Source organism: Pelodiscus sinensis, chromosome 23 (genome assembly GCF_049634645.1).
Source record: "Pelodiscus sinensis isolate JC-2024 chromosome 23, ASM4963464v1, whole genome shotgun sequence".
Classification (NCBI taxonomy): Eukaryota; Metazoa; Chordata; order Testudines; family Trionychidae; genus Pelodiscus; species Pelodiscus sinensis.
In genome coordinates, this window is record NC_134733.1 from 4,268,339 (window position 1) to 4,293,497 (window position 25,159).

The 25,159-nt window shown below is 52.2% G+C and overlaps 2 protein-coding genes across 6 annotated transcripts in view; one reads left to right on the forward strand and one right to left on the reverse strand.

Annotated features, from left to right (window-relative positions):
* The window catches only part of TMEM269 (transmembrane protein 269), a 40,293-nt gene that overhangs the window by 7,149 nt on the left and 7,985 nt on the right, over positions 1-25,159 (forward strand). For 2 of the 5 annotated variants that reach the window (XM_075906367.1, XM_014569576.3), the window contains exons 2-5: positions 940-1,010; positions 15,349-15,496; positions 18,927-19,024; positions 20,497-20,640. In XM_075906367.1, the coding sequence (XP_075762482.1) occupies positions 986-1,010; positions 15,349-15,496; positions 18,927-19,024; positions 20,497-20,640 (415 nt within the window). In that variant the 5' untranslated portion in view covers positions 940-985. Of the gene's footprint in view, positions 1-939; positions 1,011-6,582; positions 7,772-13,508; positions 13,619-15,348; positions 15,497-18,926; positions 19,025-20,496; positions 20,641-25,159 lie in introns of those variants that run through there. The other 3 variants (XM_014569580.3, XM_025180698.2, XM_025180700.2) reach the window with 3 other exon arrangements.
* The window catches only part of LOC112544488 (small vasohibin-binding protein), a 52,667-nt gene that overhangs the window by 4,034 nt on the left and 23,474 nt on the right, over positions 1-25,159 (reverse strand). The window contains exons 3-4 of the mRNA XM_075906368.1: positions 11,514-11,707; positions 926-6,587 (exon numbers count right to left, since the gene is read on the reverse strand). The gene's annotated coding sequence lies outside the window, so the exon portion shown is untranslated. The remainder of the gene's footprint in view (positions 1-925; positions 6,588-11,513; positions 11,708-25,159) is intronic.

The window sequence follows — 25,159 nt, forward strand, 5'->3', positions numbered from 1 at the left end:
CCCCCCCTATCTCCCCAGTCCCTGGCCCCTACTACCTCCTCTAACCCTCCCCCCTTCTCCCCAGTCCCTGGCCCCTACTACCTCTCCTAACCCCCCCATTTCCCCAGTCCCTGGCCCCTACTACCTCCCCTAACCCCCCATCTCCCCAGTCCCTGGCCCCTACTACCTCCCCTAACCCCCCCATCTCCTCAGTCCCTGGCCCCTACTACCTCCCCTAACCCCCCATCTCCCCAGTCCCTGGCCCCTACTACCTCCCCTAACCCCCCCCCATCTCCCCAGTGCCTGGCCCCTACTACCTCCCCTAACCCCCCCATCTCCCCAGTCCCTGGCCTCTACTACCTCGCCTAACCCCCCCATCTCCCCAGTCCCTGGCCCCTACTACCTCCCCTAATCCCCCCCCATCTCCCCAGTCCCTGGCCCCTACTACCTCCCCTGACCCCCCTCCCCATCTCCCCAGTCCCTGGCCCCTACTACCTCCCGTAACCCCTTCCTATCTCCCCAGTCGAACTAGGAGGGTAGTGTAGACATACCCTGGGTTAGGAATCCCAGGGAATGTCGTTGGGATTTAAACCCCAGCACATCTCCTGCTTGCTGATTGAATCTGCTTCTCTCAGCTACTCTGCAGTGGAGCGTTGCTTGTTTACCAGCGGGAAGCAAGCCTGTTTCCTGGCAGTGAGTACAGTGCATGGGAGCAGACCGGCGCAGATGTAGAGTTAGGCAGGATACGCCCGTCTCGTGTGGCACTTTTGTACTGCCGCCCATCAGGGAATGTGGGTATTTGGTCCAATGGCGCTTCTTGAAGGTGGTTTTTGTTTTGCTTTGGTGCCAAGTCACACCCAAAGTGGGTGTATTTAGATGCAGGCAGAGCCTTCCAATTTGGGCAAGGATAACTAGACGCTCTGAGGATGATCTAACCTCCCTATACCTGTTTTGATTAAGTCTTCAGTAGCAGAAGAGGGCAGGAGCTCCTATCCGTTCAGCAAAGATGTGGATGGTGTCGCCCCCATCTGGTGAGTGCTGCATTACAACTTCCAGCATGTTTTACTCCTTTGTTGCACACTGACCTACTGATCTGAGCCCTTTTCCACTGCAAACACAAACAAACAAACCAGCAACCATACAACTTGGGAACCAGAGAGGAAGCCTGGAGCACACGTTCCATTTATCATGCAAAGCTGTTCAATTGCAGAGGTCTGACAGTGTGTTGATTAGGGCCGCGGAGGGGAGAGGGAGGGAAGAAAAGAAGGTTTTGTTTTAGGCCACAAAGGGACAGCTAAAAGCTTGCTCTATACTTCCTGCAGCTGGTTGGAAGGATGGGGGTGGGGGGGGGGGGGGGATTTGGCAACACTGCTTTTGTGCACCTCCTGCTCATCCCTTGTTCTGGGGTCAGAATGTCAAAACTTTTCACCCTCTGCTGGTCCTTCTTGGCAAGCTGTGCTGCCCGTCGCGGTGGCCCTTTCTGGCTGTATTGCCCTTGGAGCAGAGGGAAGGAGTTGCCACCTGAAATCCTGCAGACAGGCCAATTGACAGGGGTGGGGAAAGGTTCAAAAGGGCCCGGCGCTCCCGCTCGCCGTTACTGCTACTGCACTGGAGGGCTGCCTGGGAGAGGCCTGCCCCAGGCCCTCCCCTTCTGCCCTGTCTCCCCCTTTGCCCTGGGGCTCAGCAATTCTGCCTGCAGAGCTGCCAGATCCTGGGCTTGTGGCATAAGTGGGGCTCCCTGTTCTGCCCCGGCTCTGCCCCAGCCCAGTGGTGCTAGAAGAGGAAATGAAGGGGGAGGGGAAGCTGGCGTGATTCTCAGAATCCACCAATGTAAGTGGCACGTGCCGTGGACAGTGTCTGGCCCCAGAAACCACATCGCCCCGCATGGAGCCTAGCCCTGTAGATGCCTGACAGAGGCTGAATAGAGGGAGGAAGCACAGAGCAATCACTGTTCCATGCTTCCCACTCCCCCACTTCCTGCCTGTTCCCGGGGCTTGTGTTCCTCTCCACCTGGAAGAAGTACAAGGCCCTGCCAGCCCCTACCAGGGTTAGCCACGTGACACGGGACATAAGATTTACGAGTGAGCGGTGATTAACAATGCACTGGCTGCCAGGGGGCTCACTCTGGTGCAAGGCGTGGAGAGATGAAACAGCCAGACACAATCCCCTTCTTGTCAGTACTTCGTGGAGAAAAGGGAAGCTCGACCCCTTGTTAATGGCAGTCGTGCCCGAAGGCTCCTGCCACCCCCAGAGCAGGAGACTTCATTGCACTTAATGCGCAAACCTGTCGGAAGACGCCTCTGTGTGTGTGCACGCAGCACTGGCGTAGCGAGGGTGTTATGTGCCCGGGGGCAAAGGCAACATTTGCATCCCGTCCCCGTCCCTCCTGCTGCTGTGGCAGGGCCCCATACCTGGTGCACAGCTGAGCCCAACCCTGGGAAGGGGGAGCTTGTACCGCGTCTTCCCCCGCCCCCTCCAGTTTGGAGCTGGGCCCCCACGCGCACTAACCCGCCAGCGGAGGTGGAGGAAGGTCGGGCTGAAGGCGGGGAGGAGGCTCCAGCCAGCGGCGGCAGGCGGAGGAGGAGCAAGCGAGCTGAGGGATGACAGGGAAGCAGAGGGGGACTAAATTGGCACCCTCCTAGCATGGCACCCAGGGGCACCTCCCCCCCCCCCCCACAATACGCCACTGGTGCGCACAAGATAACAGCCCCCGCCAAGGCAATGAGAATGCTGATTTGACCAGGAGCAGAGCCAGCAGACTGGAAGGTAAGCCTGACACGTTTCTTATTTGGGGGGCCCAGTCCTGCTCCTGTTGAAATCCATGAGAGTCTGCCCAAGTTGGGCTTTTCTGTCTCGGTATGTGACAGACTCACCAAAGCACCAAATCCATGTGTCCTGCCAGGGGGGTGTGCGAGTCGCACCGACGTCACTAGGTGTTGTGCACGTGCATCCCAGGGCAGAATTTGGTCCGTAATTTTTAACATGAATGTGTTTGATTCTGTGATGTCCATAACGTTCCTTCCTTGATGTTGCTGGAGGTTTGTTTGTTTGTTGTTCTTTTCACATAGATTTGAGGGTCTCTTTCTTCTCTGGTCTCCGGTGTCTGTGGTTCTAGAAGGCTTTTCATACAACCGCTCCTGGGCATGAGCCATCTTTGCTTCTGAACTTTAACAACCTGATTTTAATGAACTAATTTTTTTTTAACGATCACGTAACTACTAATTACCAAACAACCCCCCATATCACAGTTACCTTCCAGGATAGCAGCCCCTATGCCATCACATGTCCCCCTCCATGTAATGAGGAAACAGTAGGAAAACGCAGGTTCTGAACTAGCATTTCTGCAGCTGCCCTAGAACGTGGTTGGATTTTTACGCGTTCCTGAATGGGCCCTACAGTATCAAGGATGTGTGATGCTGCTAGTTTGTAAATGTCTCCGACAATTTTCTTCTTCTGTTTGTATATTCACTCCACTTGAGGTATAAAATAGAGGCTGCCGGGTGCTGCGTATGAGAGAATCTAGCTGACTCACATGATGACAGCTTCTTTTCTACCGTCCTTTTCCCTCGATAGCCTAATGCAGTCTTCAGGGAGCTAGAACAAGCTGTGCTGTACTTGGTAAGGACTGGAGTCCATCTGCTTGGAACTAGAGAGGCGATTGATCGCATTTGGGTCCTCTACCAGCCAAGGAATGCATTTGATGGAGCTGAGTCATGCAGAAACACTGTCTTTAAAGCCTGAATAGAGAGGGGTTTACATTTCTAAGACAAAGGAATTCGTGTTTACTTGATTGCAGAACGACTGACATTGGCTTTGGAGCATGAGATTAGCATCCCCCGTCTCTCAGAGCCACCATTCTCCATGGGGTTAGACTTGCTTCTGGCGTTAATCTCGGGGGAAGCCCCCCTGCAGAAGGATGACAGGAGAGCAATACAGCCATGCTGGCCTGTGGGCCTGGGACATCACAATTCTTGTGACCGTGAACCCAGACGAGTTCTCTCTGGTGGTGATGTTGGGCAGAGCAAACTCCACGTGAGGTCGGTGGCACTTTGCTGGTGTAAAACCAGGATTAGTGCGATCAGGAGCAGGTTAGAGCTGTCCCTTAGTCTCAGTAGGTCTAATTATACCCTAAGATGTCGTTAGCCTCCTTGGCTACAAGGGCGCACTGGTGACTCGTATCTCCCCCACTGTCATCCCCAGGTCCTTTTCTGCTGAACTGCTGCTTAGCCAGTCGGTCCCCAGCCTGTACTAGTGCTTGGGATTCTTCCATCCCAAGGGCAGGACTCGGCAGTTGTCCTTGCTGAACCTCATCAGATTTCTTTTGGTCCAGTCCTTCAGTGTGTCTAGGTCACTCTGGACCCGATCCCTGCCCTCCCTCCAGCTTAGCATCATCTGCAAACTTGCTGAGAGTGCAAAACAACGCATCATCCGGGCCATGCATGAAGATGCTGAACAAACCTATTGCAAGGTCTGGCCCCTTGGACAGTCTGCATGATTGTGTTTAAATCCTGTGGCGCTGCTTCTGATCGCACTTAACATGGTGACAAACACATGGAAGGCCATTCGCTTCACGGGCTGCTTCTGATTTACACTAGCTTATGTGAGAGAGGAGTGCAGTGTTCTAGGCCTAGGTGGAAACGCCTGCCCACGGTGCAAGGCAGTGGGGAGTCAGGGGCTTTGGGGATGGTAGTGCAGGGAGGGAATGAAAATCAGGCTGCTGTCTGCTTGGCATGCAGCTCCCTGCATTACCGGAGAAGAGGTGTGACGTGTCTCATTTAATTGTGGCTGGCAATTGATACCTTGCATTGTAAGCAGCACCTGTCATGCTCTCCTGAACAGGTGAGACAGGGGGAAGCACGTTCATAGATTAAAAGTAAATTTGCTGAAAGGCTTTTGCTTGGTGGCCTGAGCTAATTGAAGGCCTGCAAAGCTAGTTAGAAGGAGACAAAGGGACATTTTACGGCAAATCTGTCCTTTAAAAGGACGCTGACATTTCCAAGTCCTGTTTTTCTTCTTGATATTTAATCACCCTTTGGGAGCTTGATACTGAAATTCTAGTAGCAGAATCATGTTCTTTGAAACTTGCGTGCCTGGCTGCTGGGGGACTTGCAGGTTTTTTCTGATGTGAGAAAATAGCCTGTAAGTATGGAGCTGTTAAATGAATTGAGCAGCAGTTTGCAAATCCAAGTTAGCTCTTTGGGCCCCCCAACCTTGACGATGTCCCTTTTCATGGCAGTAACTGAATGGAGAAAGGTGTTGATTGTAGCTTCTAAGCATGCTGGCTTGTCTGAGTTTTGCTCTCCACATTTGGGAGGGTGGGAGACTTTAATTTACTCTGACCACAGTTTCCAGGGCTTCTCATGCTCAACCTTTGCCCCAGCCCATGCCAGCTCTCATAAAGCTCCGATGCTACCATAGAATAACTCGTGTTTTGAAACGTAGGCGATGATCAAGAATATGGCGGGTCCCCTATTACACAGTCGTTCAGTCCTTTGCAGGAACGCCCTTCCGGGTTGGTAGCACAAACAGTTGCTTCTCTGGAGACAAAACTAGCAGCTCGCTGCTTTATCTTCACTGGAGACTGCTGCAGCAACTTTGTTCCAAGGAGCAAAATCTCTGGTCCTGCCACTTACTATGATCCGTGTTTCCTCTGCTCCATGGCTAGTCACTTTCGTGCCCTTGTAGCTAGTGGAGAAGTGTCCCTTCTGGTCTACAGCTGAGTAGGGGACGTGAGTATTACCTTCCCAGGCCCACGCTGGGTCAGAATCTGTCAGAGGGGTTTGTCACCAACCATTCCTAGAACTGTAAAACCACCACTAGCGGGGCAAGGGGCATAAAGTCGTTGGAGCAACTCCTGTTTATATGGGCTGAGACTCTGGCCCTTGGTGGCCTCCAGGTAGGTGTTTAAGTCTCGGCTTGACACAGCCCTGGCCGGGTTGATTTAGTTGGGATTGGTCCTGCCTAGAGCAGGGGGCTGGACTTGACCACCTGAGGTCTCTTCCAGCTCTATGGTTCTATGATTCTAGGTGGAGCTGCAGCTCTCAGACTGCTTTGAATGTCTCTCCCCCCCACCCTTTGGCACCTCTTTGGGCATGCCCAGCAGGGACACTGGAAAGCCTTCTAGAGCCGTCACTGCTCTCACTGCTCTCCTCTTCCTCGTCAGGGTTTCCCCCAAGCCCTAAGGAGGGGATGGTGATGTCATTTTCTGCACCTCCCGTTCATCCCTATTCCTGAAAACCTTTGTCCCCTCTTAACCAGCTCTAAACTAACTCCACGGGGAACCACATACGCTCCGTTGGACATTTGGCGTTGTGTAGTCAGACGTCTGGGAACTTGTCCCCACAGTCTTGGGGGAAACCCTGCACTCTGTCCTCTCACTGACTTTTCTAGCTGCCAATGTATAAATCATGAGAACTATCTGTATTCATTTCAGCCAGAAGAGTCCCTCCTTCTACATTTACCTTGACTTTGATACGGTGTCAACCTCTCCTAGAACTATTCTGTTGTTTTAAACACCTTTCTGACTCTTCCGCTGTGGCTCATCTGAACTTGGCCCTCTTGTTTTCAGTTTATCCGAAGAGGCATGTGTGCTCTCTGTCTAGCGGTCCCTGCAGGAAGCCACAAAAAGCAACTCTTGTAAAAGCCATATTAAAACATGCCACAATTAAAATAAGCCAGCCATGCAAGAAGCTCACTAGCACAGTACTGGGCGTACCGTGCAGAAAGACCCCTCTTCCCATTTTCAGACACTTTCTTGCCCTCGATAAGTGTTAGCTGGATGGAGAGAGACAGGATTTTTCGTCCGATTCAGCAGGGCCCCCTAAGCAGGTTTTGTATAATTTTGCTGAGCCAGCATTTTGTTTTGTAACTCAAGATTGAAAGCCCAGAGAAAAGAATATCTGAAGTGGATGTTTCCACCAGAAGACATTCTCTGTAGAAAGGCAGAGGTCAGGCAATGTCTTGTTTATAACCCAGATGACTTAGTGTGGATTTGCCTTCTTGGTCGGTCTTGGGCCAATTCATGTGTAATGAGCTCATTGGCTTGGACAGCTCATGCTGGAATTGCTCCAAGAACCGGTGGCATTTTCACGTCTCAAGCAGTGTTGGTCTGGATTCAGAAGTACAGGAGCCTGGCCTACCTTTGGCTGCTGCTGAGCACTGTTGATTCCAGAAGAGAGACCCCTGTGCGCTCAAAGGCATGAGGATCTGATCCGGCCCCCATTGGGAGCTGGATTGAACTCAATGGGAGCTGGATTGTGCCTTAAACCTGGGGGCACGAGGCTGCCTCACAGCAAGCCGGACACACTAAGCCTGACCCTCCTGTTGCACAGGCGAAACCCAGGAGTAACTCCGCTCAAGCCAGTGGAGTCTGACTGGGGCAACAGGCCGGTGGACAGGGGAGTGGGATGTTGCTAGTTCACACTCAGTCGTTGAATGTTTTAACCTCCTTCCCCCAAGTAATCACAGTTGATGCAAGTGTACACAGGTTATTGTGAAAGACACTGCTCAAAAGTGGAACAAACTTGCCTTACGGGAGGCCAGTGGATAATCCCTTTTTTACAACAGAAAGGTAAAGAAATGCCAGTTTCATACTTGCTTTAAAAAACCTATTTGAGCCCCCTCTCTCCAGGTTCTGTGACTGCTGATGTCAGCAGCAGGCTCTGTGATGCCAGACGCACTGCTGGGCCTCAGGGTTCTGATCTTTGTGTCGCTGCCTTTCTCTGTTTTCACTGCTGGTAAAAATCCAAGATGTCTGCTGGGGAGCGTTCCTGTCTGCAGCAGCTCTGAGGTGGTCAGTAACCCCCCCTCCCCGCCTTTTGTAGTGGGCTTGGCGTTTTCTTTAACTCGACAGGGCTCTTCAGAAGAACTTAGCTTTAACTCTCAGGGGGCCGCGTTGATATTTAACTTGAAAGAAAACCACGGGGAAAGGAATAAAAATGTTAGTTTCAAAAATACACGTCTGTGGGCCACATCCGTCAGCCCTTCTTCTGACAACTCAAGTGAGTGGATTGGATCTGGGTGCTGATGTAAATCCGGAAGAACAAGGAACCCTGTCAGGGTTATTCTGGATCCACACCAGCAAAACTGAGGGAGTCCGATCTAAGGGGCGTGTGGAGTAAAGATTTAGCGTATTTAAACTAAACGTCTGTCCCTACTTTGTGACATGGCAGGAAATACTTAACGAAGGGAGTCAACATAAGTCTGTGGGCCTCATTCTCCTCTCCCTTCCGTCCATGCTACTGTGGTCAGTGGAGGTGAGACTTGGGATGCACGTGCTGTGAGATGAGAATCAGGCCCTACAACTGGAGGGCCCAGTCCAGATCCATCCAAGAATTGTGATGAGCTCCCATGGGAGCAGAGAAGTGCAGTCCCTGTCGTGGTGTCAAGCAAGCCGGTGGCATTCTTGGGCATACTGTGCATGCTCACGGTCTGGCTCCTACAGCTAGGGAATTATTAGTCTTGCTGGCTGCTTTGTTGGACAGCAGCTAGTGACCAAATCTGTCAAAGCGCCTTGAAAGCCACCAGTCCCCGCTCAAGGCGGCTCCCTTGTGATAGGACTGAAGACCACCAAGCTAGCCGCTGTAGCTGGGCTGAGGACTGGACCCTGCTATTTTTTTCCTGACACATCTTTCCAGATGTTGTGACCTGAAGAGAGTCAGCAGGGGCAGTTGTGCGACTACTTGGTGCTTTAATTAGGCTGGATTTTGATCGATGTCACTGCACAGACTTCTAATAGGGTTAGAATTCTTTATTTAACGGCCTGTCTTAATGAGTTCCCCTGCACCTATGGAGTGACTCAAAAAACCTGGGTAACAGCCCTGCCCAGCCCACTTTTCTAAGACACGGCTCCCGAAGGCAAGAATTTTGGTTGAGGATGTTCTGTTTTCTCACACGTGTCTTGTAGGAATGAGGTTATAAGGAGTGAAAGTCTCCTCAGTGCAGAGAGCCCGAGACCCCTTGCTAGAGGCCGAGTGGCGTACCGGAGCTTACGTAGCCCTGCTCTGGGCTGGGATGAAATCCATCCCAGGCGTTAGCCAGGGCTAGCGTGCAAAGGCTGGATCTGTCTGGACTTTCTGATGCAGAGCTTCATGGAAGTCAGCTGGTGCCTGGCCTGAGTCGGGATTGCAAGACCAGGCCCTAGATGAGTGTAAGCCCTGGTCTACACTCGGGATGTGAGTAGTTGACTCCTTGCTTTCCCTCCCTTGCTGCCTCTGAATCAGGGGGGAACAGAAGCTGGTGCTGTGGGGAGCCAGCTTAAAAGTCGGTTTCCCCCAGCACTGGCTCCACGGTGCCACCTGCCCTTCCCCCCTGTGCTGCTGTCTCTAGGGGGGACAGGGGGACAGGGAAGGATGCTGTGAAGCAGCCTCTGCCCATGGTGGGCCCAGGCTCGCTGCGGGCAGAGGCTGCTCTGCATCCTGGAGCAGCCTCTCTTCACGGTGGCCAGGGTTGACCACAAATACGCTGGCCACAGGCAAAGGCTACTCCTGCAGCAGCCCCTAGCTGCAGGGGATCCCAGCTCCCCGCTGCTGGACCCGGCGTGAGTTGGGACTGAGCAAGCCCAGCTCGGTCCCAGCTCGTGCCGGTGCAGGACCGCTGTGGCTCTGCATTTTAAACGTATGAAATGCCAGGCGGCTCTTACTGCATTTACAATGCAGAGCCACAACGGTCCCGGCTCTGCCCAGGCTCGCGCCGGTCCGGGTCCTACCCCCACTGCGGTGTTGCAATTTAATTGCAATAGGAGCTGGACTGTCTACACGCCCGGCTCCTATTGCATTTACATTGCAGAGCCGCAGCGGGGTAGCTCCTGGACAGAGCCCTTCCCTTATTGACTAACCATGTAGTCAATACAAATTGTATCGATCACACGATTAATCCGTTACCCCCTCTTGACATCCTTAGTCTACACTAGGGAGTTATTTTGAAATAACCCCCTTTAGGTCAAATTCATAAGGGGAACCGCCACACCACCACACCCGTTATTTCGGAATAACAGCCTGGTTTTATTTCGAAACCTACACTCCTGCTTTTCTTGGGGAATAATGCTAATTTCAAAATAGCTATTTTGAAAGAGCAGTCATGTGGACACTCCAGTGCCGCTATTTTGAAATAACGACTCCCCAGAGTCATTCGAACTAATTACTCCCCAGTGCTTCCTGGGGCTTTAAGTCGAGGTAGCGCATCTACGTTAACAGAGCCTGCCTCGGATTCATTTCGAGGCTTTCCCATGTTGTGGACATGTTTGCTCGATTTTGTTGTTTCGGGAGTTATTACATCGACTTTGGTTCTTTCGAAAGAGTTTCCTAGTGTAGACATGCCCCAAGGGAGTGGCCTTTATTGATACCCACTTTGCACTACATGGGGCATGATTCTCATCTCCCCTATGGTGCTGTGATTCCACTGACATTAGTGGCGTTACTGTGGATTTACACCAGTGTGAGTGAGGGGAAAATCCGGCCCGCGAATCTCTTTAATAGGGTGCCATTAACAGTCCAGCCCCTGCTGTACGTGCTCTATAAAAATAACTGTTTCCTCATAAATAAAACGTGAGCCAGCATCAGCGGTAGAATAAAACACCCAGCAAGCAGTTGCCTGGCAGATTCCGTTCAGCGGTTCTGTTTCTTCTGAAGAAGCTTGTGACGGGAGAGAACAGCTGTTGTACATCACATCCTCCCAACAAAAACAGTCCCAGCAGAGATCTTGGATGTTTTTCAATTTTGGATTTGCCATGGGAATGGCATCTAGGCAAAAAAACGTGCAAGGTTCATTCTGGAAATTTTCTAGCATGAGCTGGAGCCACCTGTGTGTATGACTACAAAACACTGTCATGACATTTGCAATACATTTGGGCCTACCTCTCAACTGTAACAGAAAGGCATAGAGATTGGGAAAGGTCCCTTTGGTCCTGGGAACAACAGTTGTCCTATCAGGGTTGTTCCTTAAATATATTTCTTAAGTGTTTTGCGTAAATCAGCTGAAGAAGGTAAAGACGTAAAACTGGAGCTCAGTGGTTAGATTTTTTAAATTTATGACTCTGTGAGAGTCTCTTGTTGAAATGTCACATTTGGCTGCGTGTTAGTTGCTGAATTCCAGCGACAGCAACAAATAAAATCGGGTGGGTGGTGATTGGTGAGTAGGGGAAGAGGTGTGACTGTTCCATGTGTAATACACTACATAGGAATCCAAAAGTCAAGGCAATAGTCCCTAAATAATTTATATAATAATAATGTATATCATTTAAATACTAGTGCCTGATGGAATAATTGATAGGCAAAGCAATCTTTCTTGTCTTTAAACATCACACGTGTTCCATTTGAGAGGTACAGCACGAATGGTGATGTCCACTGATTGCACCAAGTTAGGGAGCTGTTAACTACTGTTTTGGGATAGAATGAAGAGAACTGGTCCCTTAAAGTACTATTTTAGCACATAAAAGATGCACTGTATCCTGCCATCTCACAGTTGCACCTCCAGGGTGTGTTGTTAAATAGGGTCTGGCTGGGTCAGGATCTAGATAGGAAACCTCCTAAGATTACCTGAGAATCTTCTGCCCATTGACATAGGGAAGACAGAACTCTCATCTGGGTAGACACCCAGTCCAGGGACGGCACGCGTGGGGTGGTTTGCAACTCGTCCTACAACTTGGCTGCCCTGTCCTCGCAGTAGAGAGGGACGACAAGTTTCCTCCTAACGGACAAAGGAAGCCAAGTCCCGGTGCTGAAGGTTCCTGCTGGAAAATACCAAATGCAGAGAATTAACATAAAGCAAAGCAAACGGGTACAAAGCAGACTGGGTGTAAACACTCTGCAGGCTGCAATGAAGGGGTCCTAGCACACTCGGTGACACTCCCCACATACAGAGGGGCCACTTGCATTGTGCAGTACTGAAGTCCTACCTAGGCCCTGTCTTCAAGAGTCCAAGAAGGCCGTTGTAAGTGGCTTTTTGCTCCAGGCTGAGATTCAGTGACTGAAGCCCCAGAACCCCTGTTTTCAGAGAAGTGCCCCAGAAATACCGAATCTGATGCCAGGACACATGTACCGTACAAACTGCATTGGTGCCTGGTACACACCCAGTTAAGCCAATGATGTTGTGCAGAGATTAATTTTGCCCCTGAGAATAAAATGAGCAGTTGAACTGAATGATTGAAACTGGCTTCTGTCCATTGGCTGTTGTTTTCAGTTCCCATACACAAAGATGGACAAGTTAGAGCAAGGATGTTTTTCATTTGTTCCTGCCCTTTTCTTCCGTTTTATGTGGCCTTCTATTCCTTTGAGAAACAGTAATATTTGGAGTCATTATATTACTGAGATGATAAGTTAAAGCACATTTATATATTGCAACATCTTATTTCTATGTTGTTGTTGCCTGTCTCCCACCAACAGCATAATTAAAAGAGAGAGAGAGAGAGAAACAGTATGTCTTATCCCTGCAAATATAATGGGTCAGTTTCACCAGTACACGCTGCTCCTTTATGCTGCAGTGGTGATGCAAAGTGCCTGCAAACTTGGTTTAAATAGCTGGTGAAATGGGTTTATTGCTGCTTTTAATTATTGTAACAGTACAGAGCAGCCAAAGCAGGGTGGCAAATTAGATCCCAAATCTACAAATAAGCATGCATTTAATCCATAGGAAATCACTTTGGTTTCTTGTACGTTGCTGGCCTCTCTTCCCATGGTGTCTTGGGACAGCTCTCTCAACATGTGGACACAATCTACAGAAATGGCACCAAAGTTAAAAAACCCAATAGTTCAGCTGTTCAGCATTTGACGTTTACAAGAATCTGTGCATTAGATTTCATTTCATACAGAATATTTTTCAGCCAGTTTGTTTGAAAAACTGGATGTGATTGATTGCTCTCCACAAGCCCCAAACACATTTTCAACTTGGGAGGTTTATTAGTAGGACTAGTCCAGCTCTCTAGCAAGCAGTATTTCATTTCAATGATTCATGAGCATTCATTTTACACTCAGTTTGCATTTTATCAATAAAACATTTCAAATGCATACACTGCTGTAAATAATCCCTCGTCTAACAACCTTTTTGCTGTGTTTTATGTTAATCTAAATGACAGGGCTGTTTGTAATGTGGGGCAAATAGTCTTCTTTGTAGTCCTCCAAGTGCATGTTTTATCTGCTCAAGTATTCATTTTAAGCGGACTAGTTCTCTTGCTTCCTCTGAGCTTGCCTAGAATGGACACAGCTTTACAAGTTTGACGGGATTTTGTTTAACAGTTATTATACGCTGTCTTGTGCTTTGATACCAGGATCGAGCAAGCAAGCAGGTCACTGGAGTTTAAAAAGAGTAAGACTGACTCCAGACGATCCCTCCAGATGTGGGCCCAAAATCTGGTTTCACGAGAGCACATGCTAGTGAAACCGTGATAAAGCTGTGTCTTGCAAGATACTGGCTTTTACTGTATTGTCCCAGTCTGAGCCAGGGGAGGGCTTGAAGGGCGGGCGGTAAAGCCATATACACCAATCTGACTCGTTTCACATTGATGGCTTTTGCTCTGACATGCTGTTTTCTTTCAGATGAAGAATCTCATGAACTTGCCTGGCTTTGGAAACACGTCAAGGGCAGGGTGCAAAACACACTAGTAGGACATGACCCTTAACCTTTTCTCTAAAGAGTAGCCCTATAGGTATATAAGATAAATAGAGCTTAAAACGTGGGGTTGGTTTTTATTGTAAGTTTGGTTTTTGGTTTTTTTTTTCCTAAGTAAAAATAATGTTTATTGTAGTGGTTGGATGTGGGTGTGGGGGAGTAAAGTAGAAATGGCTTTAAGAATTTTCTGATAAACTTTTTTTAAAATGCATATTCAAGTGTGGAACTGTGGCAGTGGTTATAGAATGGGGTGAATGAAAGCTAATGGGGCAACTGAGCAGCTGAAGAATGGATTGCTTCCATTTGTCATGTTATCTGTGGCTGCAGCGGCCTAGAACTCAAGTGATTTATTTCCTCCCCTTCCCAAGCTCTTGCAAAACCAACTTGCATAAACTCCCATCACTTTGGCCAGCACAAGACCTGTGCTCCGCTTCAGCCCACTTTTGCTGACTTCAATGGAGCATCGGCTTTGTGCTAGTGCCCTGCACCGGCATGAGTGTCACCTCCTATGAATTAAAGAAGGCTATAGAGGTAGCAATTCTTCTGGGCTGCTACCTAAGATAAATCTTCCTATTGCTGCAGTCGCTCCTCCCCACTGTAACGTGCTATTCCGGGGAGCGGGGCTAATGGGACCTGTCCCTATGCCCATCCGAATGCTAGGGCTGTGAATAGCCAGAGCCGAGCAAGGGAGCAGAGCTGAGCTGACATGCAGTGTTAGTCATTGCGAAGTGTGAAGCGGTCAGGCTGGAAAGGACCTACACGTACTCTGGGCAGCCTGGGTGGTTTCTAGAAAGCAGCCCCTCTGGAGCTATGTCTACATTCCGGGGTTTTCCCGGGATACCGGGAGGTATCCCAGAAAAACTCCGCTGCGTCCAGGGAACGCGTCAGCTCTTCTGACATTTTTCGGGGCAGAGCAGACACAGTCTTTCAGAAGCCTGGTCTTCCTCCTCCCACGAGGAAGAAGGGCTCTTCTGAAGTGTAGACGGGCCAAATTTCGGAAAAGCCTTTTCCGAAAAAACGATTGGAAAAAGCTACGCAGCTTGCAGAACGCAGCGTGTGTCCCTTTTCCCGATAGATCAGTGTAGTGTAGACATAGCCTGAGAGAGACTCTCATGTGGGGCAGGGGGGCTCCAGCCAGGCTGGCAGGCCAGACTGACAGCTGCTAAAGGAAGCCCTAAGCCGAGTGCCGGCCACTGTAACGGCAGACGATCTGCTGGCTGTCTCAGGCCTACCCCGAAGAACAGCCAGGTACTAATTTACACGCCACTAGCAGGAAACTCCCCTCTTCGTAAGGCTGCCCCAAAAGCAAACGTTTTTGAAGGAGGGATCTAATTGCAGGGCAGAGAAAGGGAGGGGCGCTAGTCCTTGTGCCTGTTCCAGCCCTTTCCCATCAATTCTTTCAGACCCAACCCGGGATGTGATTGGCATTCAGCGTTTCATTGGCTTTACTTCTATTTAAGGGGAAAAACCCTCTGAAGGCCAAGACGCTCCTGGCCCCTTTTAAGAGCAACACATGTCCCAGGCCACATTGCAGTAGGGTTCCCATTAATCCTAGCGCCATGTTAACGCAATATGATTGGTCCTCTCCAAGAGTCCCTCCACTGGCCCCTAGAAAGGCTCCACAGATACTGGGGGAATTGAACTGTAGACTCAACGCTGATCCATTGGGCTTTTCCTGTTCGGCAAGGATCTGTGCTTGAATGATTTCCTCTCGCGAAGGCAGCAGCACCGGTCTGCCCGCCCTGACAGTCTCCCCTGCGCTTCCAGGCATCTTTCACCACGTGAAGAAGCTGTTCCTGAGCGAGCAAGCAGGCCGAGCCCAGGCTCTGGAGTTTGTCCGCAAGAATGTTGCCAATGCCATCTCTGTGGCTAACCTGATCATGGGTCTGTCCTCCATCCTCTGCAGCCTCAATGGGTAGGTACTCTGATCTCCTGGGAAGGATGCACGGTTGGCAGGGGAGGCGGGAGGGACAGAGGAGCCTCCTTAGAATCAAGGGCAAACTTTCCAATTGCTCCCCTGGGGGAAGGGTCAAGTCATGGCCACGAAAGCCACGATACATTTGGGGACCACAGGCGTGTGAAGGGCAGAGTGCATCAGAGACCTGCCTGCTAACTCCCCTGTGGGGATGCACCTGCTGCAAACCAGAGACCATCGTGCAGGTGAATGCAGCCTTCTTTCCGGCAGGACGGCTTTCGTGTGAACGAGGAGCCCACAGCGTGCACAGGGGGCAGCAACACGTGTGCATTCAAAACGGGACAGCTGGCCTCGTGTAGGCGTGGCCTAAGGAGGCCAGGTTGTGGTTCTGTCCCCGGATGTCTCCGAGGGGACGGCTATCACAGCGGGTGAAGGATTGCTGTTAGCATAAGGAATTTCCGAGTGCTGTATCCCGCCCGGATTGATACCCTCTGTCCCTTGCGACTTAGTGACATGTCCTGATTTACAGTCCAGGCAAAGAATGGGCTCATGCGGCATACCGTAAGCTGCCAAGGTGTCTCCTGCAGGTAGAACAGTCAACACTGGGATTGTAAGGCAAGTAGGAAAGAAGAAAGGCGTAATGAGGTAACAAAGCAGAGAAGGGATTGAAGAGGGTTAAACAGGCCCAGGGGACTATATCATGAGTAGGAGTTTCCATTAGTTTCTGCAGGATGCCAAAGGGGCCTTTTCTTCTAGATTGGCCTGTAAGGACATTCCAGCGAAAAACTTTCCCTGGGCTCTTGGATGAGTAGGTGCCTCCGGAGTGTGACGTCCAGTCTGCCTCGGGTCAGACTCGCTGGTATTGGAGTCTGAAACCTCCGCCAGCTTGTCCAACGGGGAATCGTTTCTGCTCCGATAAGCAAAGCGCTAGTTGTCCCAGACGTTTGCTTGATATGGCCCTTAGTAGACTCCATTGCAGTGCCTGGCCCGGGATTCATTTCCGGGTGGCGTTGCTTGCGTGCTGCATTGCGTTCAGGAGGAGGAATCGCAGGGAGGCGCTTTTCTGGAGCAAAGCAGCCTAGTGAGATGTAGTTCTTGCTTTCCCTCGCTTTCCTGCAGGCTTGGCTGCTGCTGCAAACAGAGGTGTGATTACAGCGCCGTAAAAGGGCTGGTTTTGCATCCGTGTAAATGGACAGTGATAAGGGTCTGGCTCATGGTGGAGTGCTCTGTAACGGAGCCTTGGTCATGTGCCAGGGTTCAGCTTCGTTATGTGGTCTGGTTCCAGTATGGCTGGCTCCAGTCCACACTATGGATCTGGTCCTGGTGCAAATAGATTTCCTTGACTCTACTGTGGTCATGACGGAGGCTCCTAATGCAAGATTTACGTTGTCTAAAAATAGCAAAGTGAGCGGGGAAGGGAGATGCCCAGCGATACAGCCTCAACAGATAGAGTTTGGATTGTTTTTCACAAAAACCTGTCCATAAAATCAATGGCAACATTTGTGCTTCAGTGCTAGGGGTAGGGGACTGCAGTCTATTAACAGGAGGAGATGAGTTCTGAGGGGGTGGCTGCTGGTAAGAGCCAGGATTCATGATGTGCAGTGCAGTGAAAACCATGAAATTACAGTACAAATATTTTGATCCATGGTGCAAACAAAAATTGTGCAGGAGGTGACATAATAGTACCCATTTTGGATATTTCTATAGCACCTGTTACTACCGTTTCTAAATGGTATTAGAGGATGCAGTTTGGAGTCTGCATCCAAATAGCCCATTTATGAATAGGAGTCTGTTGGAGTGGTGGAGAAATCAGATGTTTTTGCCGGTGTCACATGGCCCAAAGAGCAGATTTCACGGGTGGGCGCAGACACTGCAGGGTTTCTCACCCTGGAGGTCCTGCCCTGAAAGGATTGTAAGGGGTCACACAAGTGATGGCTGCTGGCCCGGCATCCTGCTCTGAAGGTAGTGCTGCTGCCAGCACAGGTGCTGAAGTAAGGCTGGCACCTTCCTGTGCGGAGCTGCTGGTGGCCATGCTGCCTTCAGAGCTGAGTGCCCAGTCGGCAGCCCCTGCTCTCCCCTGGCTCTGAAGGCAGCGCGTAAGTAAGGCTGGCAGTACCACGACCCCCCTACAGTAGCCAGACTTCGCAGGGGAGACCAGATCTCATGGCCATGAATTTGGCAAGTCCCTTTTTATGAATCAGACCTCGGAACCTCTGGGATGATGGGAGGCCTGTGGGGGCGAATGCATTCGCTCTGCTTTGGAAACGAGAACCGCACCCGTTCTCCCGCGAGGTGAAGTGAATTCGATTGGGCAGATGGTGACGACAGGAGAGGATGCTCCGAGAAGGAACGGGATTCTGTCGCAGTTTGGAGACCTCACTGCCCTCGGTAACCAAACACAGCTCCTCCTAGCCGGGCTAAGGGATGTGCCCGGCGCCCAGGGATTAACAGGTACCATGGTTGTGAAAGGAGGAATGCTTTGGCCAGATCTTAAGAGTCACTTCCAGAGCACTGCAAGCCGCAGCCCTGTGCCTGCTAGCCGCATCCTGTTCGTTGGACCAAATTCTGTCCTCCATTTACATCCGGGACAGAGGCACAGCTTCAATACAAACAGCCAGGCCCCTGGAAGAACAGTGTCGGAGATCCAGCGGTACAGCGAGGGGACGTCAACAGGCGAATGAAAAGCTGGGGAGCGGCTGACGTTGTGCTGTGCCTGTGCCGAGGCACCTACAGCGCCTGTGTGCGGCTTGGGCTCTCTGGGAAGCTCTTCGGCACGCTGCACGGGTGTGGTGAAGGCCACGGCATCCCAGCCACTTCTCCTTCGCCTCCCTCAGCAAGTGGGCCTGCATGTGGAACAGGCCCTTTGTGTCCCCCACAGGCGCCAACTTGCCAAAGTGCCGGGGGGCACTCGGCCTCCGGCTCTGCCCCAGGCCTCACCCCTGCTCTATCCCTTCCCTCAGGGGCCCAGCCCCATGTTGCCTCTTCCCTTCCCCGAACCTGCCACAGCCTCATTCCTCCCCTTCCTCCAGAGCTTCCTGCTCGCCGCGAGGAGCTGCTGTGGGGCCCGCTGGCAGGGGGGCACATGCCCGGGTGGGGGTGTGAGAAGGGGGCTGCTGTTCTCCCCCGGGGGGCTCTAGTCGCAGAGCCCCACGGAGCTGGCATCTGGGCCACATCGCAGAGAGGAATTCGCTCCTCCATTTTGAGGCGAGCCTGCGTGACGGAAGCAGAGGAGGTGCAGCCGGCTCCGGGGGGAGCCATTCCCGGGGAGGTGGAAGGCAGGACAGGAGGGGGTGAGCACTGATGCACGTTCCAGCTTCGCAGGCTGTCTCCAGGCAACCCTGGCGATAAATGCTCAGGTTGCCCGTTATGCCCCTCGGCACCTGACGTCGCCATGGAGACGCTAACGTCCTTGACTCCCGCTGTCCTCCAGGCAATACCACTGCGCCTGCTGGCTGCTCCTGATCGGATTCCTGCTCGACTTGGCTGATGGGGCGGTTGCTAGACAACTGAACGCTTGCTCGGCCCTGGGTGAGTTCCACCTCCCGCCCTTCAGAAGCTCAGACCGGCAGGCTTGAGACAGGCTCTGCTTAATGAACACGAGGTGAGACAAGCAGGTCTGCTCGTCCCCGAGGGGGGCAGGATAAATGGCTCCGGAGGGAATTACCCCTCGGGCTGTCCTGCTCTCCCACAGCGGCTCGTTTTCAAGCACCAGGTAATCCTTACGCAGGGGCCCTCTCCTTGCATGAGACCCTCTGGCTGCTGCCACAGGCTGCGCTGTGGGAGGCGGCTGGCGGGCGGTTTGCCTGTGGAATTCCTGAGCCGGGGATTCTGGGTTGGAAAAGCGTTCCTCTGGATCACGGGGTAGAATCCACAGCGAGCCCTCTTTGGCATCCTGGCTGCAAACTGAAACAGCCAAACTCCGTGGCCAGTAAGGTGGTGCCTCTCGTGGCAGCAGCTCTTCCCGTAAGACTGACTGAAAATTCCCAGGGCCAGTCCAGCCAGCACCTTGGGCGGCTCTGGGAAGGCTGATGTGGGGGTAGGGGAGAGGGGATCCTTGGGGCCGTTTCACACTGGTAGTTGCCTCGAGGGAGAGAAAATCTCGTGTCTCACTCAGGCCCGCATGCAGGGATTTCAGGGGTGGGGGTGCTTTTTTTTGTACATGTGGATCGCAAGAGTGTGAATGCGCCCCCATGGTCCCTCAAGTAAGCAGGGAGATCAGCCCCTGCCTTCCCCTGGCCGGAGGGAGCATGTTTACTTGGGGAACCATGCGGGGAGGCTGTGTGATTTCACACACACACCCCACCTCCCCCCGTCACTGGAAACAAGCCCAGGGCAGTAGCTGAGCTCAGGCCATGGGGGATGGGCTGCTTGATCACGGATGGGTCAGAAATACAGTACAGGGGAAAAGGAATCTTTGACGGGAGCCTCCATCTTCTCGCTCTACCCTCAGGGCTCCGTCCTCTCGCCCTTGGCAGAGGGAGGCCCTACGGAAGCAGTGAGGCAGGTCTCTGGAGGTGAAGGGAGTTGCATCAGAAAGAGGGAGCCGTTTAAAACATGCCTAGTGGACAGTTCCAAGTCAAAACAAGGCTCTTCCCATCCTCCAAAGCTGGACCATCTTCCCCGCCACAGCCTAGCTCCATGGAGCCCAAGCTGGAGAGGCACCACCTCACCTCCCTCAGTCGCTCAGTGGTTTGTTATCACGCTTCCACAATTGGGCCTTAGTTGCATGTGGAACGTGACTAGCTTTGGTGGCCCCAAATCCTGTCAGAAATCCTCCTGTCTAGAGGTGTACGGGCTGAAAGCAAGGCACAGCGGGAGCTCCGTTAGTCTCTGCACTAGTGGCTGCTGTGCTAACCGTGTCCAGTCCTGGAAGTTCCCTGCCGGGTGACTCGCCCCATGGTTACTGCTGAGCTTAGGACACCCGTCTGCCCCTTCCTGCCGCTTGCGGGGCTGGGACCAGGCAGCGTGGTCGCTAAGCTGCTGTTTCTCACTCGCTGCAGGTGCCAAGTTGGATGATTTTGCTGACTTCACTTCATTCGGTCTGGCCACCGCGCTGCTGCTGCAGGCTCACGGGCTCATGGATGGCTTGTTGGCGATCGTCTATGTGCTCGCCGTCTTTACCCGCTTGTGCTTCTTCTCAAGTGGTAAGTGTGTGGTCTGCCGTTCTCGGCCTGTGTCGAGAGCATGGAATAACGGAGCTGAAGTAGGGCAGAAAGTCAATTACCATCTAGTTATAGGCACTTATTCAAGGTTCATGGAATCATAGAATCAGAAGAGACCTCAGGAGTCGTCGAGTCCAACCCCCTGCTCAAAGCAGGACCAACCCAACTCAATCATCCCAGCCACGGCTTTGTCAAGCTGGGACTTAAACACCTCTAGATGGAGATTCCCCCCCTCCCTAGGAAACCCAGCCCAGCGCTTCCCCACCCACCCAGGGAAATAGTTTTTCTTAATATCCAACCTAGACCTCCCCCACTGCCACTTGAGCCCATTGCTCCTTGTTCTGCCACCACTGAGAATGGCCTGGCTTTGTAGTTGAAAGTTGCTGTCAACCCCGACTCCTCTCTCTTCTCTTCTGCAAACTAAATAAGCCCAGTTCCCTCAACCTCTCCATCATGCGCCCCAGCCCCCTCATCATTTCTGTTGCCTTCTGCTGGACTCTCACATTTCCCCACAACCTTTCTGCAGCGGGGGACACAACACTCCAGATGTGGCCTCACCAGTACTAAACAAAGGGGAATAATCTCTTCACTAGATCTGCTGGCAATGCTCCTCCTAATGCAGCTCAATGTGCTGTTAGCCTTCTTGGCTACAAGGGCACCCTGGTGGCTCATATCCAGCTTCTCATCCACTGTCATCCCCAGGGCCTTTTCTGCAGAACTGCTGCTTGGCCAGTCGGTCCCCAGCCCGTAGCAGTCCCCAAGGGCAGGACTCTACACTTGTCCTTCTTGAACCTCATCAGATTTCTTTTGGCCCAATCCACCAATATGTCTAGTTCACTGTGGATCCTATCCCTGCCCTCCAGCGTATCTACCTCTCCCTATAGCTTAGTGTTAGCTGTGAACTTGCTGAGGGTACAAACCAACCCCGCATGCAACCAGCTAATTAATGAAGATTTTTGAACAAAACCAGTCCCAGGATCGACATGCGGGGCACGTCGCTTGCTAGCAGCCAGACAGCGAGCCGTTGATCACGACCCGCTGAGCTCGACGATTTGTCCAGCTTTCGAGCCACCTTTACAGTTCATTTATCCAAGCCAGACTTCCTTAGCTTGCTGGCAAGAATCTTTGGGCGACCGGATCACAAGCTTTGCTAAAGTCAAGGTCTGTCACACCCACCCCCTTCCCCACGTCCACAGAGCCAGTTACCTCGTCACACAAGGCAATCAGGTTGGTCAGGCGAATCCATGGCTCTGTTCTTGCCTCTGCTAACATGGGGTGGGCAACTCCTGCCGGGAGGAAATGGAATGAGACAGTTGTGCTGGCCCCGCAGTGGGCTCCCACCTCACCCTCCTGGGGCCCGGGGAAGTCCTGCTCTTTGGACTCCGGTAGCTGTGGGTTTCTGGGCTGCTCTGAACAGCACAGACTCCCATTGGGTCTGTTTCATGTCCATGGCATCTGTGCGGGTGTGACGGAACTCGGAGGTGTGTGAGGCCCCCATGCTGGACCTCAGCCTCTGGGGAGGAGGGGGAGCAGGACAGCACTTGGGGGCTGGGGAGCAGTAGGCAGGGTTCAGGAGCCTTCCATAGACTCTGTCCCACTCCAGCAGGCTCGTCTCTCCGAGAACCTTTTTTTCCTCTGGGGGAGAGCATGGCTGAGGCTCTGTCTGCACTTAGCAGTGAAAATCGCAGCTGCAGCAGCTTCTTCATAGGCCCCTCGCACTGGAAGGGACCTCAAAAGTCATCAAGTCCAGTCCCCTGCCCTCGGCAGGACCAGGCACCGTCCTCTAGATCATCTGTCCAACCTGCTCTTGAGTATCTCCAGTGATGGAGATTCCACAACCTCCCCAGGCAATGTATTCCAGTGTTTCACCACACTGGCAGGTAGGAAATTTTTCCTAATGTCCAACCTAAACCTCCCTTGCTGCAGTTTAAGCTCATTGCTTCTTGTCCTGTCCTCAGAGGCCGAGGAGAACAATTTCCCCCCCTCTTCCCTGTGACACCATTTTAGATACTTGAAAATCGCTATCACATCCCCTGTTAGTCTTCTCTTTTCTAAACCAAACAAACCCAATTCCTTCAGCCTTCCCTCACAGGTCATGTTTTCTGGACCTTTCATCATTCTTGTTGCTCTTCTCTGGACTCTCTTCAATTTCTCCACATCTTTCTTGAAATGTGGTGCCCAGAAGTGGACACAACACTCCAGCTGTGCCCTTATCAGCACAGAGTAGAGCGGAAGAACGACTTCTCGTGTCTGGCTCACAACACTCCTGTGAATGCCGCCCAGAATCAGGGTTGCTTTTTTTTGCAACAGTGTCGCACTGTTGACTCGTATTTAGCTCCAAACTGACAGTGGCCATGGCAGGAGCACTGGGCGAGCGCTCTCCCAGCGCTCCATGTAAACCCCCTCAATGAGGGGAGTAGCTAACAGCCCTGGGAACGTGGCCCCCAGCACTGTAGCCTGCTTCACAAAGTTTACAGTGCTGTAAAGTGCAGTGTGGATTTAGCCTGAGATGCTGCTTGTGTGTAAGAGACTTTGTGTCTCTCTCTGTGCTGTTAGCAACACATTAAACTCCCCAAGCTGAAGGGTTGTAGATAATAACCCTACACTTTCCCACGCTTGTGCGTTTACTTTTTGCCTTTCACGCACCGGGGGCTATGAAAATAGACATGCAGCACTTGAAAAGCGCAGAGGGCAGGAGGTGTCCCTGGATCAGTTACTCTGGGTCCTGGTTTTAGGTTTCCTGGCATCTCGTATGCGTAGAAATGGTTTCATTATTCATTTTTTCTCCCCACTTGATTGGAAACTATTAGAGTGGGAGTTTAGCCCTCTTCCTGCAGGGCTGGAAGGATTAGATCAGACTCAAAGTAGGGATGTAAAATCCCGTTTAATTAGTTAAATGCGAAATGTAACTGGTTAACTAATTAAACAGGAGTGGGCAGGGGGAGGGGCTGTTCCAGGCGGGCTGGAGCGGCCTCTGGGGCTGCCGGCTCCCAGCTCACGCAGACTGGCCATCAACAGCCTCGCGGTGGGGAGGTGATGGTGGAGGAGGAGGCAGGAGTTCTTCCCCTGTTCCCGCCACTGCCCCTTCCCTCCATAAGGCTGGGAGCCGGCAGCCGGTTCCACCTGTTTGCATCCCTAACTCAGTCAGGGTACGTCTACACTAGCTCGTTAGTTCAAGCTAGGTAGGGTAATGAGGGCAAGCGGAGTTGCAAATGAAGCCCGGGATTTAAATATCCCAGGCTTCATTTGCATGTTCCCGGGCGCCGCTATTTTTAAATCCCCCTTAGTCCGAACTCTGTGCCCGCGGCTACACACGGCTCGGAGTAGGTAGTTCGAATTAAAGATCCTAATTTGAACTACCATTACTCCTCGTGGTTAGCTCCCCTCCCTGTCAAACCCATACAGCGTATTGCCTGGCTGCATCTGTCTAACTTCAGCTTCCAGCTGCTGGCTCGGGTTAGACCTTTGCTGTTGGAGTGAGGCTCCCGTTAGGAAATATCTGTTCCCTGTCACATACCTGTGGACAGATCAAATCACCCGTCAGCCCTACGCTCCACGAAAGACTGTTGAGATGTGAGTGGATGGGAAACAACTGTTTAGCAACAGGCAGCGAAAGGGTTAACACGAGTCAGTGGCTGGAAGCTGAAGCTAGACAAATTCGGACTAAAAATAAGGCTGAGATTTTCAATAGTGAGAGTCGGTAACCATGGGAACAGGCTCCTGGGGCGTAGTGGATCCCCCATCACGGGCACCAGACAGGAAGTTTTTTCTAGTGGCTCTGTCCTGGGGAAGATTCGGAGGAGCTCTGTGGCCCGGGCTGCACAAGGAGTCAGACTAGATGACAACAACGGTCCCGCCCGGCCTTACAATCTAGCTCCGGGAGTCTGCCACTGTCAGGCAGCTTTTCTGCCCCTCCAGCCAGTCCTGTGGCTCTTCGCTGAGCTCTCTCCAATATATCAACATCCTTCTGACTTGTGGGCACCACAGCTGGCCCCGTGACGCCAGCAGCGGCCACCCCGGGCCACGCACAGTGGTGAAATAGCCACGCTGCACCCACTCGAGATCCCCCGCGGATGCCCCCAGGTCACATCTGCTCCGATGGCCACTGGGAGTGCGCAGTCAGCTAGTTATCTGCCACGACCCCCCGTCTGTCAGTCCCCGCTCCCTAGGGCGTGACCCCCGTCTGTCACTCCCCGCTCCCCAAGCACAGCCCGCTCTGTCAGGGTGGCCTGCCTCCTTTGGGACACGTTCACCTGGAGCCGGATCAAATGCAGATTGTGTGCGCCCGTTTGCCATGCGACCCGAGCGCTCTGGGTCACTGCCCTATCCTCACGGCTCAGCCTGCCCCGATCTTTGGGCAGCAACAACCTTCTTTAGTGGCACTTTTCTCTTTTCTGCCAGGTTCTTGAGAACAGTGTGAAATAGCACAGGGCCAAGGACCAAACCTTGGGACCTCCTTGGAAATACCCCTCCCCTCTCCCCTCGATCAGTTACATGTTGA